Genomic DNA, 16,963 nt, shown 5'->3' on the forward strand with positions numbered 1-16,963 from the left:
ATGCGAGTTACCCTTTGGGGTCTGCGTCCACGCACCCTGCATGCTCAGATAGCTAGAATGATTCCTCTGCTCCTCTAGCCGTGCATGAAAAGGGGCTAGTGGATGCACTTATTGTATTAGTGTGGGGAAACCTTAAAAATGGAGGATGCGACTAAAGCAGCATCGGAGGCATGGGTCACCTTTGGCACCCACAGATCCTCCAAAGTGGTGAAGGCGTTCCCCTTTCCCGCCCTCTTTGGTAATGTTGTCACAAAACAGTGGGGGTGCCCGAGACGCCCCTTTGCAATCCTGAAGCGTTTTGCAATGTGTTACCCCTATGAGGATTCCCGCCTTAAAAAATGGACGGTTCCTCCTGTAGTGGACTCCCTGGTTTCCAGCTTGATTAAAGCCACCATAATCCCAGTTAAAGAGTCCCCGGTCTTCTCAGATCCAGCTGATAAGAGGTCGGAGGCTTTGAGTCGCCATATGTCTTCCTCAGGCTTCCAAGGGTAAGGAGTCCCGTCACAGACTGGGGCCTTTATTTTCGGCTCACAAGAGGCCTTTTCGTCCCTCGGGGTCTCAAGACAAGGGATCTAAGCCCTTCAGAGCCTCCGCGAGGGGTTGTAAGAGGACCTGGTCCGGCAAGCCATGAATGGGTTCTGCCAGACCTGCGGACAAGTCTTTCTCCGCATGAAGGGGCATCCTCACCCATATCTAGGGTAGGAGGAGGTCTTTGCGGGTTTCCTGATCTTTGGACCTCCGTGATACAGGACAAGTGGGTCCATGAAGTAATTCGCTCCAGCTACAAGATCAAGTTTTGATCATATCCTCCAGACAGGTTCTTCCCTTCCAACCTGCACTTGTCCCCAGATCGCTTAGGGGATCTCTTTGGGGCAGTGAAAGACTTATTACTTCAAGGGGTGATTGTTCAGGTTCCGACATCAGAACGTTTTCAAGGTTTTTTACTCAAACCTGTTTACAGTTCCCAGGAAGGAAGGCAAGGTAGATCCAATTCTGGACCTCAAGGCACTAAACTGCTTTGTGCAGGTACAGAAGTTCCGAATGGAATCCATTCGCATGGTGGTGGCGTCCCTACATCAGGGGATTTCCTTGCCTCCATCAACATCAAGGATCTACCTACAGATCCCAATGTATCTTCAACTGCACTGTTGGACAACTTGGAGATTACTCTGTGAACTCTGAGGGAGTTTGGTTGGGTTCTGAATCTTCAGAAGTCTGCTCTGGTTCCATCCACAAGCCTGCACTATCTGGGTCTGACTCTGGACTTGGCCTTACCCAGAGTGTTTCTTCCTTTGGAAAACTTCAGAAATTGCAGGAGGCAATTCAGCTTCTGCTGTCCAGCAGATGCCTATCTCTTCGGTCTTGCATGCGGGTACTGGGCCTGATGGTGTCTACCTTTTGAGGCGGTTCTGCTTGCACAGTTCCACAGGAGATCTCTGCAAAAAGATTCTGGTGACATGGAACAAGAATCCTCAGTCTCTAGATCCCGTTGAGCCAGAGTACAAGGGGGTCCCTGGTTTGGTGGCTTCAATCTCAGGCACTTCATCAGGAAAAATAATTTCTTCCCCTGTACTGGATGGTCGTCACCACGAATGCCAGCCTGTCCCGGTGCGAAGGAGACCTCGGCACAGTGTGTGCTCAGGGGGTCTGGACTTTGGAAGAGTCCAGGCTACCGATCAAAGTACTGGAACTCCGATCGATCAGACTCTGTCTGGATCATTGGACATGTCGTCTCCAGGGGTGTCCGGTACGGATTCAATCGGACAATGCCACAGCCATGGCATATGTCAATCACCAAGTGTGCTGGTAGCTTGGGAAGTAGCTGGCATTCTAAGGTGGGCAGAACAAATTGTTCCTGCCCTCTCTGCTGTGCACATTCCAGGGGTTGAAAATTGGCAGGTGGATTACCTCAGTCGACCAGGGGGAATGGTCACTTCATCCAGGGGTGTTTCATCAGTTGTGTCTCCGGTAGGATACTCGCCTCAACAGAAAAGTGCAGAGGTCTGTGGCACAATCTCAGGATCCTCTAGCTGAAGCCACTGATGTATTAGAGTCGGTATCTTCCGATTTACGCTTTTCCTCCTAAGTTTCTGCTGGGACTCCTACGCAGGATCGAGGCAGAAGGGATTCAGGTCATCCTAGTGGCTCCAAGCTGGCCTCACCGGTCTTGATACGCTCATCTGGTACGGCTGGTCACTGATGCTTTTTAGAGACTTCCTCTTCTCAGAGGTCACAAGGGCCAATCCTCCATCCTGCTTTACAGTCGCTGGCTTTGACGGCTTGGCTGTTGAAAGCCAGGTGCTGAAGGCTAGAGGGTTGTCTGACGTGGTAATTCCTACGCTGTTAAAAGCTAGAAAATCTACTTGTAGGAAGATTTAACATCGTACTTGAAAGACGTACATTGCGTGGTGTGAATCCCCTTAGGGTTCTACCTCACTCCTTTTAGGTGAGCAGTGCCTGGCCTTGAGTATCATCAAGGGCCAGGTTTTGGCCTTGGCGGTTGTTTTTTTTTTCAATGTCCGTTGGTCACACACTCCTTGGTGCATGCTTTTCTCCAGGGAGTGAGACACTTGGTTCCTTCAGTGTGGTCTCCATTGCTGCCATGGGACCTCAATTTGTTTTTGTCACTTCTCCAGAAGCCTCCCTTTAAAAACATTTCGGGAAGTTCCCCTGCTTACATTGTCCCACAAGGTGGCTTTTTTAGATGTCTATTACTTCTGCGCACAGGGTGTCAGAGCTGGCGGCGATGTCTAGTCGTTCGCCTTACCTGGTGGTTCACAGGGATAAAGTGGTTCTTTGGCCATGTCCGTCATTCCTTCCAAATGTCGTCTCTGATTTTCATTTAAAAGGCATTGTGTTGCCCTCCCTGTGTCCCAGGCCTAAGCATCCTAAGGAAATTGCCTTGCATTCCCTGGATGTGGTTCGGGCAATGAGGGTGTACCTGGCAGCTACGGAGTCTTTTAGGAAGTCAGACTTACTATTTGACCTAACGGATGGACCTCGCAAAGTGTTGGCTGCTTCTGCTGCTACCATTTCCAGATGGATCTGACAGACTGTGGTTCAGGATTATTCCATTAGGGTCAGGTTCCTCCTTTCCCTGTTAAGGCGCACTCTACTCAGGCGCTTAATGCCTCCTGGTCCTTCTGTCATCAGGCAACAGTGATGCAGGCTTGCAAGGCGGCTACCTGGTCCTCTGTGCACATGTTCACAAAGTTTTATAAGGCGGATGTGTTGGCATCTGCAGATGCTTCCTTCGGCCGCAAGGTGTTGCTGGCTGCTGTTTAGAGGACCTGGTCCTCTTTGAGGGTGTTTTAATTTTTTTCAGGTGAGCTCCAGCTGTTTTATGGTTGAGCTTCATTTTACCTGGTTGACTATATTTAGCCTTAGGGAGTGTTTTTTCCAAGCTGTTCCCACCCCTCATGGTTGACACTGCTTTGGGACGTCCCACATAGTCAAGAAGATGAGGAGCTGTGTCTGTCAACGAACAAAAGAGAAAATGGGATTTTTGACTTACCGTAAAATCAGTTTCTCTGATGTTCATTGACGGACACAGCACCCACCCCTCTATGGAGTTGGGTTTTTCTCTTCTGACACTGCTTGTAACAAAACTGAGTACCTATGGCAGAGAGTGGGAGTATACCCCCTGGGAATGCCCCATAGGCTACTTCTGTAGGGGGCAGTATAACCCACGTAGTCAAGAAGAGGAGGAGCTGTGTCCATCAATGTATATCAGAGAAATAGATTTTACGGTAAGTCAAAAATCCAGTTTTTTTCTTTACAATCACTTTAAGAATAGTTAGGAATTTGTTCCACTTTAGGTAAATAAATGAATACTTACATTTTTTTAATGCTAACAAAACAAACAAACCGACTCCACATGTTCACTCACACGTACTCTGCAGAGACTAGTAAGATAGCAAACAAGGGTTAACCTGACTGTTCATGTAGAATTCATGTGCGTTTATTTAGCCACATTTAACATGTCTGACAATAGCTGTCAAGTTCACATGCTTTTAGCTATTGTTCTGCCCGGCTGACATGCACACACATTAATATATGTATCTTCTCCTGTGTAAGCTAATAGCATCTCAGGCTTCCATCCTGCCCACTTCAAGGCTGAATCCCTTTTCCCCCTGGCTACGGCTCTTAACAAGAGCCTGTAATGCAATCAGCCCACGTGTGGGACGGCAGCCCTCCCGGGATCAGTGTCTATTAAATCTTTCATGGAAGTAATATTGCAGGTGTCATGGGTGTAACCTAATATTCAGAGTATGAAGTTCAGAGAAGCCACTCGGACCAAATTACCTTTGTGTCCTTGCCGCTGTAATGTTGTGTTTCTCAAAAGTGTGAGGGCGTCACAGATATGTGCGGTCATCTGCTCTATCTATCTATCTTGACTGAATGTATTTTTATTGAGCTATCTATATGCTTGTTTGTCTATCCATCATCTATACCAGTGGTGGTCAACTTTCTTGACATGGGGAGCCCCAAGTGCAGCTCCTGCCATTATTTAAGGACCACACAAACAAATAAGTGAATACTCCATCTGAGAGACAGCAGACAAACAGGATTTAGTTAGTCTATGGGCATTAATCAAGATATGGTCTGAGACTGCGGACATAACCACAAAAGATAGTCAGAGACTGCAGACATACAACAAGAAATAGTTGGAGACTGTAGACATGATGCAAGAGATGCTCAAAGACTGTAGACACAGTACGATATATGATCAGTAGATGGTAAAAAACTGCTGGCATGGTACAAAAGATTGTCAGAGACTATTGGCATGATACAAAATATGGTCAAACACAATGAGCCTGATACAAGAGATGGTCAGAGACTGTGGACATAATACAAGAGATGGTCAGAAACTGTGGGCATGATACAAGCAATGGTCAGAGACTGTGGACATAATACAAAAGATGGTCAGAGACCCTGAGCATGATACAATTGATGGTCAGAGACTATAGGCATGATACAGGAGATGGTCAGAGACTGCGGACCTATACAAGAGATGGTCAACGACTATGGACATGATTCAAGAGATGGTCAGAGACCCTGAGCATGATACAATTGATGGTCAGAGACTATAGGCATGATACAGGAGATGGTCAGAGACTGCGGACCTATACAAGAGATGGTCAGCGACTATGAGCATGATACAAGAAATGGTCAGAGACTGTGAACATGATGCAGATGACTGTCAGAGACTGTAAACATTATATAGGAGATGCTGGAGACTGGGGACATGCTTTAAAAGACAACCAGTTCGCATTTCCTTTTTTGTGAAAGGAAAACTTGCACTTGTCAGGTATACTTGCTAGATTTCCTAAACTCCATTGCTTTAACATTTATTTGTTTATTTATTTTGATTAAAAAAAATGGTAATACCTGAATTTGACTTGGTATCTGCCTCTTGCAATCCCCTATACTGCAGAACTGAGATGGAGAGCGGTACAAGCAGTACAAGGACCCAAATAGTTGCTCTACAGTGCTCATGGGCTAACAAACATGCTGTTAGGAGGAGAGAGCAGAATGAACTGATGAGTTCATTGGTGTGCTAAATATCCTTAACTTTCCAGCCACAGGCTGAAGGAGGGACCAGACCTGTAGGTGTGACTCAGCTACGGCAGAGGAAAGTGGGGTCTCCTTCCCTGCCAGACAGTGCTGTAATGTGTGATGGGGCTGTGTAGATTTCAGGACTGAATGGACAAATGTACTATCATTTGACAGGTAATTCAGCTGTCATAAGCATTTCATCTATGTACTTGTTTTTTTGCCTGGAGTTGAGCTTTAAAAGGAGCAGCAGCCAGTGTGACATAAATATGTCCATTGATTTGCAGAATTGCACATTATTTGTGATGAGTCACTGATCCGATCCCTATCTCGCACTGCTCTCTATGTGTGACTAAGCAGGTCCTGTGTGATATCTATTCATTCTGCTGGGGCTCAGATGCCAGCTTGTGAAGTCATAACTGTGACTGATTTTCCCATTGCTGCTCAGTGACACACAAACCACAATTTATTCTATTTTAATTGACCCGTGACTACATGTAGCTTCTAATCTTATTTACAGCATTATCTGGTCTGATTCAGGATCCTGGGTCACTTCTTCTTTTTTTTTTTTTTTTTTTTTTTTTTTTTTAGATGTAGTTTTAAAATAAACTCTAGAGTGTCCATTTAGCCTTAACTATTTTGATTTTGGATAGAGTGGGGAAAAGTTCGAACCCCTGTCAGGCTTTTGGTTTGTACTGTTGACCAGAGTAAAACAAACTGAAAGTGATGGGACATCCAACATTTCAAATTATAAATTGGCTAATTGAGGACACCTCTTTCAGCAACTACCAAGAAGGGGGGGGGGGGGGTACCTATCCCTTCCGGTTAATTCCTTCCAATAGGATCCAGCCTGAACCAGCTCTCTCTGTAATATCAGGTAGCATTCTGCTCTGCTGTCAGTGTGACAGTCTCCCACACAGTAGCAGTGCTTTGTGCACTCCCGATAAACAGAGCACAGGATCTGGCTGTCACAGAGATCTAATGATTACACAGGGAGAGCTGCGTTCTCCCAATAAACAGAGCACAGGATCCATCTGTCACAGAGCTCTGATGATTACACAGGGAGAGCTGCGTTCTCCCGATAAACAGAGCACAGGATCCGGCTGTCACAGAGATCTAATGATTACACAGGGAGAGCTGCGTTCTCCCGATAAACAGAGCACAGGATGCGGCTGTCACAGAGCTCTGATGATTACACAGGGAGAGCTGCGTTCTCCCAATAAACAGAGCACAGGATCCGTCTGTCACAGAGCTCTGATGATTACACAGGGAGAGCTGCGTTCTCCTGATAAACAGAGCACAGGATCCGGCTGTCACAGAGCTTTGATGATTACACAGGGAGAGCTGCGTTCTCCCAATAAACAGAGCACAGGATCCGTCTGTCACAGAGCTCTGATGATTACACAGGGAGAGCTGCGTTCTCCTGATAAACAGAGCACAGGATCCGTCTGTCACAGAGCTCTGATGATTACACAGGGAGAGCTGCGTTCTCCCGATAAACAAAGCACAGGATCCGTCTGTCACAGAGCTCTGATGATTACACAGGGAGAGCTGCGTTCTCCCGATAAACAGAGCCTAGGATCCGTCTGTCTCAGAGATCTGATGTTTACACAGGGAGAGCTGCGTTCTCTCCATAAACAAAGCACAGGATCCGTCTGTCACAGAGCTCTGATGATTACACAGGGAGAGCTGCGTTCTCCCGATAAACAGAGCCTAGGATCCGTCTGTCTCAGAGATCTGATGTTTACACAGGGAGAGCTGCGTTCTCTCGATAAACAGAGCACAGGATCCGGCTGTCACAGAGATCTGATGATTGCACAGGGAGAGCTGCGTTCTCCCGATAAACAGAGCCTAGGATCCGTCTGTCTCAGAGATCTGATGTTTACACAGGGAGAGCTGCGTTCTCTCGATAAACAAAGCACAGGATCCGTCTGTCACAGAGCTCTGATGATTACACAGGGAGAGCTGCGTTCTCCCGATAAACAGAGCCTAGGATCCGTCTGTCTCAGAGATCTGATGTTTACACAGGGAGAGCTGCGTTCTCTCGATAAACAGAGCACAGGATCCGGCTGTCACAGAGATCTGATGATTGCACAGGGAGAGCTGCGTTCTCCCAATAAACAGAGCACAGGATCTGGCTGCCACAGAGCTCTGATGATTACACAGAGAGAGCTGCGTTCTTAGGATAAGCAGAGCACAGGATTCCGCTGTCACAGAGCTCTGATGATTACACAGGGAGAGCTGCGTTCTTAGGATAAACAGAGCACAGGATCCGGCTGTCACAGAGCTCTGATGATTACACAGAGAGAGCTACGTTCTTAGGATAAACAGAGCACAGGATTCCGCTGTCACAGAGCTCTGATGATTACACAGAGAAAGCTGCGTTCTTAGGATAAACAGAGCACAGGATCCATCTGTCTCAGAGATCTGATGATTACACAGGGAGAGCTGCGTTCTCTCGATAAACAGAGCACAGGATTCGGCTGTCACAGAGATCTGATGATTGCACAGGGAGAGCTGCGTTCTCCCAATAAACAGAGCACAGGATCCGTTTGTCACAGAGCTCTGATAATTACACAGGGAGACCTGCGTTCTTAGGATAAACAGAGCACAGGATTCGGCTGTCACAGAAATCTGATGCTTACACAGAGAGAACTGCGTTCTTAGGATAAACAGAGCACAGGATCCGGCTGTCACAGAGCTCTGATGATTACACAGGGAGAAATGCGTGGATTCCTAGCGCAGGAGAAGGGTGGCATCACCTTGTTTTTTTTTTAACATTGACAGTGCCTGTGCTGACCAGTGACATTAAAGTGAAAAATCACCCAAAAGGAGAAAGTCCCCCCCCCCCCCTTTCTGCCACATTTGGGGGTGAATAAAAAAATAACATATTTATCCATACCTGAATTAATGGTATATCATGTACTGGTGGCATGTAGGTAGTTTCAGAGTTCAGGAATAAGTCCGACACATTTAAGGAGGTAGAGTTGAGACTCGGGATTAAGCATTTTTATTGTACAACTTTTTTTTAATAATCAAAGTTTATTAGGCTTTGCAAAAAAGACAAATAGAATACAGAAATTCACAGATATACAAAGTGTACCTGTCTGGATCATACATCATGAACAGATCTAACACAATCAATTTATGAACAAGATTCACAGGTCATGTGCATAACATTTTAAAGAAAGCACAGAGGTCCACCTCTTGTCTCCACGCCATCTGAGTGAACAGGGGAGATTGAACCCGAGTGTTGAATATTTCACAACAATGTCACTATACCCAAACAGACCTAACGTGTATAAGGTATATTCAATTGTACAGCTCATTTACTGCAGGATTTGATAAAGGAACTGTCTGTTTTTACAAACAGCAATGAATGTGCTTGACAAGTGCCCTGAAAAAGGACTGTTCTAGAATAAAATGTGCCATCTGTAGAAGGCTGTGGGGTTTAATAAATGAAGTCCATCATGGAAATGATAGTTGCACTTTGTCCTGAATTGACCTATCAGCAGTCTTCTTTTAGTGGCTCATTGTAGTAAAAATGAGAAAGGAGGTTTCTGATTTGCTAGCATGGCTGTGTTGCATTTAGTACGATGCGATTAAACCATTTAAAACGTTGCATGTCTGGCACAGTACATGATGAACTGTTGTCTCCCCTCATTCCTATTTATCTTTCCATCTGCAAGAATTATTCTGTTCCTGTCTATTGTTTTCTAAGCCCATTGGAAGAGCAATGCAGCCAAGCTGTAGCCTTCTCCTATATAAAGTCATTATTCTCATCCTTGCACCTCATTTTCTGCAATCCTTTCTGTGTCTTGCAGGACGCAGCCCAATGCTGTGTTTGCGGAGGTGGACTCTGAAGAAGACGAACCAGACAACGAGCCAGACTGGAAAAAGCGTAAAATCTAAAGATGAAGTGAAAGCTAGGCATTGACAGCCTAATTACTACAAATTATTCCAGCATGTATCATTAGGAAATATCTTCCTTTTTATTTAAAAAATAAACTCCTTTAATAAAAATCACAATGACATCAGTCTTTTAAAGTGGATTTAAATGGCATAACAATTGCAATTGTTTTTTGTAATAAAATACTTGTTTTCATCGTTTTATCCTTGTTGATCTCTCGCAGCCAATTCCTGTCTGTATACATTTTTGCGCCCATATGGCATTTCTTAGGGTGGGCTTCCTGCTGGTGACAACAGGGGACCATGCCAGTATAATGTGAGCTAAAAAGCCCACTAAAGCTGGTCATACATGGATCGAAATTCTGATCTATGTGTGCGCACTGTGGTGTACAGAGGTGGATCGGTAGATTTTTTTCAGATTTTCCCTGCTCGGTCAGCATAGCCGGCAGCGCTGATTAGTGATTTCTGACTGTGGGGAAGCCTCCCCACTGTCCGAATACAATAGTTCAGCGGGAGAATTCCCCCATACACCACGAATGTGTGGATGGGGGAATCAGGTAATTTTTTTTCATTCAACATCGCTAGTAGAACAAAAAAAACTGACCCATCTATGGGCTGCCTTATTTAAGAAAAGTTGTAAGACTGAGACAGAGCAATGTCATTTTTTAACTTTAAGTGCCTGAACAGTACATGACCGGATCACCAGATATTACTTTAACCCCTTTTTTGGCCCAGCCTTAGGCTGGCCATACACTATACAATTTTCTTATTCAATTTCCTTTAGATTTACCTTAAACTATGTAGTGCAAGGGCCTGCCTGACTGCATACAAATTGAAAGTGTTTAGGTTTGACCCTATATTACATGGTTTTGGTAAGTCTAAAGGAAAGTTGAACAAGAAAATTGTATAGTGTATGGCCAGCCTTAGCGTCCTTTTAATAGGGTCTGTGTGTCTGGGGAGTGGAAAGGATTGGCAATCATTTGACCTCTGTGATTGGCTGTCACAGTGGTTGCATGATCAGCAGCTGCTCCTGCCAGCTACTGATCATTAGTGGGGAATGAGAGCTGTCTTTGACAGTTTGCTCTCTTAGCATAGAAACATTGGCTACCCAGTGACACATATGTTCAGCATGTGGGCCTTAAAACCTGCCTTTTTTGCCACCACATGTGTTGCACGGATAGCAACAGGTTAAATATTTCATCATTGGAACTGCCAACTGTCAGGCACAGCCGGGGTTCAGCATTACGCTCAGGAGGTGAAAAGATTAGCTCCTGGCCTTCGGATACTGTTACAGACCTCTCCATAGAAAGGTTTTACGTTTAGAGAATGTAAACACAATGAAATGGAAGTGACATGACATAAATAAAATAAATTTCTTCTTAGAATGATTACTAGGTTCTAACAACAAGGGCAGACTGTGCTTTATCATCTGTTTACCCGAGTTTACAGCCAATATTTTGCAAACTCTGAACCAAGAAGCGCTCAGAGCTGAGCACACCTGTGTTCATATTCTGCAGAGCACATCGGGTGATGTCAGTCCTATAAAAGGGATTGGGCGACTCTACATCCAAACAGATCACTTGTACTAAATTGGCCTTAGCCTGCTGGTAAAAAAAAAAAAAAACTTGTTCTTTCCACCTCAATGCCTGGGGTGTAAGACGCATCCGAAGAGCTCACGTGCTTATTGTTGGGCAAACCAATTTTTCTTCCTGCGTGCATAGCAGTGTAGCGCTAAAAAGAAAATAAAGCCTAATAAAGAATAACGCCTGCCAGGTTTTTATTGCTGTCTGTGCCCCTCATTAGGGTGATATACCCCTTCTATTTGTCCTGTTTACCGTTATCCTTGAAAGTGAAAGTCAAATTTTGCTAATCCCCAGATCAGTAATAGAGCAAATCTTTTAACGGGGACAGTAGTTTTGGTGACTCTGGTGACAACCAAAAATTCCTTTCATTTGAAGGGATTTCCTTTTAATTTGTTTTGGCTATGGACAAAAAGTGAAGGGAAATATCCCCAAGAGGACACAGAGGGCAAAAAAAAAAAAATACTTGACAGATTTTGCCTTTAGTTCTACTTTAAATGTGTTTGGTGATAAAATTATAGAAAAATGCATTTTTGTTTCTAATCTTTCGCTATTTGCGAAAAACAAAAATAGACCTCAGAATAGGGAAGGGAAGGGTAACATTAGGAGCCAGTCAGGTGTCTTGCAGTGCACATGTGATCAGGAGGAACATGCTAATGGGACAAGACGGACTGGTGACCTCATCAGTCTGTTACTTTTTCACTGTCCAATCACAGGCTGGGAGCAAGGCAGAGAACTCCCTCTGTCGCCAAACTGCAGTAAAGAAAAATCAGGTCACCAAACTGTACTGTCTGGCTGTGTAAATCACAGTACTGAACGGACAGGAATAAAAATCCTTTGGCAGCTAAAACATCTCCAATTTATGTGTTGAAGTTGTGTATTTGCCTGATGTATATGAACATATTTCGCATCAAAACGCTATCTAGTCCTATAGTTCTTCTGCTGTCAGCTTAAGTTAATTCATAGTTTCCATGATTTTGTTTGTACTTGGCGTTCAGGCCTCGATTCATGTGGCGGCCCTGTGTATTTCTGTAAAGGATCAAGTCCATAAGTTATACAATGCTTGAAAAATGTTTACCTTGAAATCATACCTAACAGGGCTGGGGAATGTTTCACTGTTTTCCTCTACAAAACACATGCTGAGCAAAAGGAACAGGCTGTAATCTTAAAACACCATAAAAAACAAGATGTTTCCAGAGCACTTGGGTGACAAATGGTGGAGAGCCAGTCAGCTGGACTGAAATCCTCTTTAAATCACAATTTAATAGGCTGTAACCGAGGGGTGATTTTCCCTGCTTATGTCAGAGGTTCACTTATCTCCTGTTCGCACAACATAAGAAGATAACAGAAATTATTCTTAAAGATAACCTGTCCCTTTCTGGTCTACAATTGGTTTAAAGGAAAATATAGTTTTGAGTTGATTTTAGTAATTACTATTTATTAAATCTGAAAGCAGAGCTCCGCCCAAAATGGTAAGCTTCACTTGTTTTACTTCCCCCGCTGCCACGTTTGGCACCTTTCGGGGGAGGGGGGGTCTTAGGTACCTGTTTTGACAGGTATCAGCTCCCACTGCGACAAACTCAGCTGGAAGCTTAGTCCCCCGCTCCTTCCCCCGCTGCCCTGCAGCTTCGTGCATGTGCAGTAGGAAACCAACTGTGAAGCCGCAATGCCGGTGTTCCGTGAAAAAACCATACCCGTGAGAAAACCATACCCTCGTCACTTCCGGTTCAGCTACGGAGGGTATGGATTTCTCACGGTAGTTAAACTTGCGGCGGGTACATTAAAACACTTCGGGTGCAACATAAATCATCTCCGCTCCTATCGCTGTAACTTCCCTCATCTCCGGTAATAAATATAAAAGCGGATCACGGAGCCACGATCGCCGTCACATTTACCTCTCATACACCCGCCGCCGCTTTTATATTTATTACCGGAGATGAGGGAAGTTACAGCGATGGGAGCGGAGATGATTTATGTTGCACCCGAAGTGTTTTAATGTACCCGCCGCAAGTATAACAATAGACACAGTGCCGTGATATTTTCATGCCCACCGAGCATGCGCACTTCTCAAATTCTTTCTCCTTCAATCACGTATCCGGGGCTCTGAGCATGCGCACTACTGCGCTGCTCTGCTGTTTCAGACCGGAAGTGACGAGGGGTATGGTTTCTTCACGGGGTATGGTTTTTTAACGTTACACCGGTTTTCCTTAGCCCAGATGGCGGCAGCAGCACCCTAGAGCCAATTGAAAAATCGTCTCAGGTGAAGACACCGCTGGATTCGTGGACATTTAAATGTCCTAATATTTATTTTATATATATATATATATATATATATATATATACAGTGGGTACGGAAAGTATTCAGACCCCCTTAAATTTTTCACTCTTTGTTATATTGCAGCCATTTGCTAAAATCATTTAAGTTCATTCTTCTTCCTCATGAATGTACACATAGCACCCCATACTGACAGAAAAACACAGAATTGTTGACATTGTTGCAGATTTATTAAAAAAGAAATACTGAAATATCACATGGTCCTAAGTATTCAGACCCTTTGCTGTGACACTCATATATTTAACTCAGGTGCTTTCCATTTCTTCTGATCATCCTTGAGATGGTTCTACACCTTCGTTTGAGTCCAGCTGTGTTTGATTATACTGATTGGACTTGATTAGGAAAGCCACACACCTGTCTATATAAGACCTTCCAGATCACAATGCATGTCAGAGCAAATGAGAATAATGAGGTCAAAGGAACTGCCTAAAGAGCTCAGAGACAGAATTGTGGCAAGGCACAGATCTGGCCAAGGTTACAAAAAGATTTCTGCTGCACTTAAGGTTCCTAAGAGCACAGTGGCCTCCATAATCCTCAAATGGAAGACGTTTGGGATGACCAGAACCCTTCCTAGAGCTGGCCGTCCGGCCAAACTGAGCTATCGGGGGAGAAGAGCCTTGGTGAGAGAGGTAAAGAAGAACCCAAAGATCACTGTGGCTGAGCTCCAGAGATGCAGTCAGGAGATGGGAGAAAGTCAACCATTACTGCAGCCCTCCACCAGTCGGGGCTTTATGGCAGAGTGGCCTGACGGAAGCCTCTCCTCAGTGTAAGATACATGAAAGCCCGCATGGAGTTTGCTAAAAAACACCTGAAGGACTCCAAGATGGTGAGAAATAAGATTCTCTGGTCTGATGAGACCAAAATAGAACTTTTTGGCCTTAATTCTAAGCGGTATGTGTGGAGAAAACCAGGCACTGCTCATCACCTGTCCAATACAGTCCCAACAGTGAAGCATGGTGGTGGCAGCATCATGCTGTGAGGGTGTTTTTCAGCTGCAGGGACAGGGCGACTGGTTGCAATCGAGGGAAAGATGAATGCGGCCAAGTACAGGGATATCCTGGACAAAAACCTTCTCCAGAGTGCTCTGGACCTCAGACTGGGCCGAAGGTTTACCTTCCAACAAGACAATGACCCTAAGCACACAGCTAAAATAACGAAGGAGTGGCTTCACAACAACTCCGTGATTGTTCTTGAATGGCCCAGCCAGAGCCCTGACTTAAACCCAATTGAGCATCTCTGGAGAGACCTAAACGTTAACTATCCAACCTGACAGAACTGGAGAGGATCTGCAAGGAGGAATGGCAGAGGATATCCAAATCCAGGTGTGAAAGACTTGTTGCATCTTTCCCAAAAAGACTCCTGGCTGTATTAGATCAAAAGGTAGCTTCTACTAAATACTGAGCAAAGGGTCTGAATACTTAGGACCATGTGATATTTCAGTTTTTCTTTTTTAATAAATCTGCAACAATGTCAACAATTCTGTGTTTTTCTGTCAGTATGGGGTGCTATGTGTACATTCATGAGGAAGAAGAATGAACTTAAATGATTTTAGCAAATGGCTGCAATAAAACAAAGAGTGAAAAATTTAAGGGGGCCTGAATACTTTCCGTACCCACTGTATATACAGTGGGTACGGAAAGTATTCAGACCCCCTTAAATTTTTCACTCTTTGTTATATTGCAGCCATTTGCTAAAATCATTTAAGTTCATTCTTCTTCCTCATGAATGTACACATAGCACCCCATACTGACAGAAAAACACAGAATTGTTGACATTGTTGCAGATTTATTAAAAAAGAAAAACTGAAATATCACATGGTCCTAAGTATTCAGACCCTTTGCTGTGACACTCATATATTTAACTCAGGTGCTTTCCATTTCTTCTGATCATCCTTGAGATGGTTCTACACCTTCATTTGAGTCCAGCTGTGTTTGATTATACTGATTGGACTTGATTAGGAAAGCCACACACCTGTCCATATAAGACCTTCCAGATCACAATGCATGTCAGAGCAAATGAGAATCATGAGGTCAAAGGAACTGCCTGAAGAGCTCAGAGACAGAATTGTGGCAAGGCACAGACCTGGCCAAGGTTACAAAAAGATTTCTGCTGCACTTAAGGTTCCTAAGAGCACAGTGACCTCCATAATCCTCAAATGGAAGACGTTTGGGACGACCAGAACCCTTCCTAGAGCTGGCCGTCCGGCCAAACTGAGCTATCGGGGGAGAAGAGCCTTGGTGAGAGAGGTAAAGAAGAACCCAAAGATCACTGTGGCTGAGCTCCAGAGATGCAGTCAGGAGATGGGAGAAAGTTGTAGAAAGTCAACCATCACTGCAGCCCTCCACCAGTCGGGGCTTTATGGCAGAGTGGCCCGACAGAAGCCTCTCCTCAGTGTAAGACACATGAAAGCCCGCATGGAGTTTGCTAAAAAAACACCTGAAGGACTCCAAGATGGTGAGAAATAAGATTCTCTGGTCTGATGAGACCAAAATAGAACTTTTTGGCCTTAATTCTAAGCGGTATGTGTGGAGAAAACCAGGCACTGCTCATCACCTGTCCAATACAGTCCCAACAGTGAAGCATGGTGGTGGCAGCATCATGCTGTGGGGGTGTTTTTCAGCTGCAGGGACAGGACGACTGGTTGCAATCGAGGGAAAGATGAATGCGGCCAAGTACAGGGATATCCTGGACAAAAACCTTCTCCAGAGTTCTCTGGACCTCAGACTGGGCCAAAGGTTTACCTTCCAACAAGACAATGACCCTAAGCACACAGCTAAAATAACGAAGGAGTGGCTTCACAACAACTCCGTGACTGTTCTTGAATGGCCCAGCCAGAGCCCTGACTTAAACCCAATTGAGCATCTCTGGAGAGACCTAAAAATGGCTGTCCACCAACGTTTACCATCCAACCTGACAGAACTGGAGAGGATCTGCAAGGAGGAATGGCAGAGGATCCCCAAATCCAGGTGTGAAAGACTTGTTGCATCTTTCCCAAAAAGACTCCTGGCTGTATTAGATCAAAAGGGGGCTTCTACTAAATACTGAGCAAAGGGTCTGAATACTTAGGACCATGTGATATTTCAGTTTTTCTTTTTTAATAAATCTGCAACAATGTCAACAATTCTGTGTTTTTCTGTCAGTATGGGGTGCTATGTGTACATTCATGAGGAAGAAGAATGAACCTAAATGATTTTAGCAAATGGCTGCAATATAACAAAGAGTGAAAAATTTAAGGGGGTCTGAATACTTTCCGTACCCACTGTATATTTTTTTTTTTTCTGAAGGAGCCTGGCGCTCCACTTTAAACTGGTATTTTCCTCCCCCCCTCCAGATTTCTCGCTTTCCTTCCTCTTCTGCCCTCTGTCTTACTTTCTCTTTCTGCCTCTCTCCTCCTTTTCTCTTTCTTACCCTCTTCCCTTTCTCCCTCCTCTCTCCCCATGTGCCTTCCCTTCTCCTCTTTCTCTCTCTCTTCATCCTTCCTTCTTCCGCCCTATTTCTCTTTCTCACTTTTACCCCCCTTTGTTTCTGCCCTCTGTCCTACCTTCTTTTCCACCCTGTCTCGTCTTCTTTTTCCCCCTCCCTC

At 44.7% G+C, this 16,963-nt stretch overlaps 1 protein-coding gene across 1 annotated transcript in view; it reads left to right on the plus strand.

Moving 5' to 3' along the window:
* Window positions 1–9,663, plus strand: part of WDR70 (WD repeat domain 70) — a 463,052-nt gene extending 453,389 nt beyond the window's left edge. Inside the window, exon 18 of the mRNA XM_082255751.1 lies at window positions 9,381–9,663. Coding sequence (XP_082111877.1) covers window positions 9,381–9,468 — 88 coding nt within the window. The 3' untranslated portion in view covers window positions 9,469–9,663. The remainder of the gene's footprint in view (window positions 1–9,380) is intronic.
* Window positions 9,664–16,963: the final 7,300 nt, after the last annotated feature.

Source organism: Pelophylax lessonae (assembly GCF_965119305.1).
Source record: "Pelophylax lessonae genome assembly, chromosome: 1".
NCBI lineage: Eukaryota > Metazoa > Chordata > Amphibia > Anura > Ranidae > Pelophylax > Pelophylax lessonae.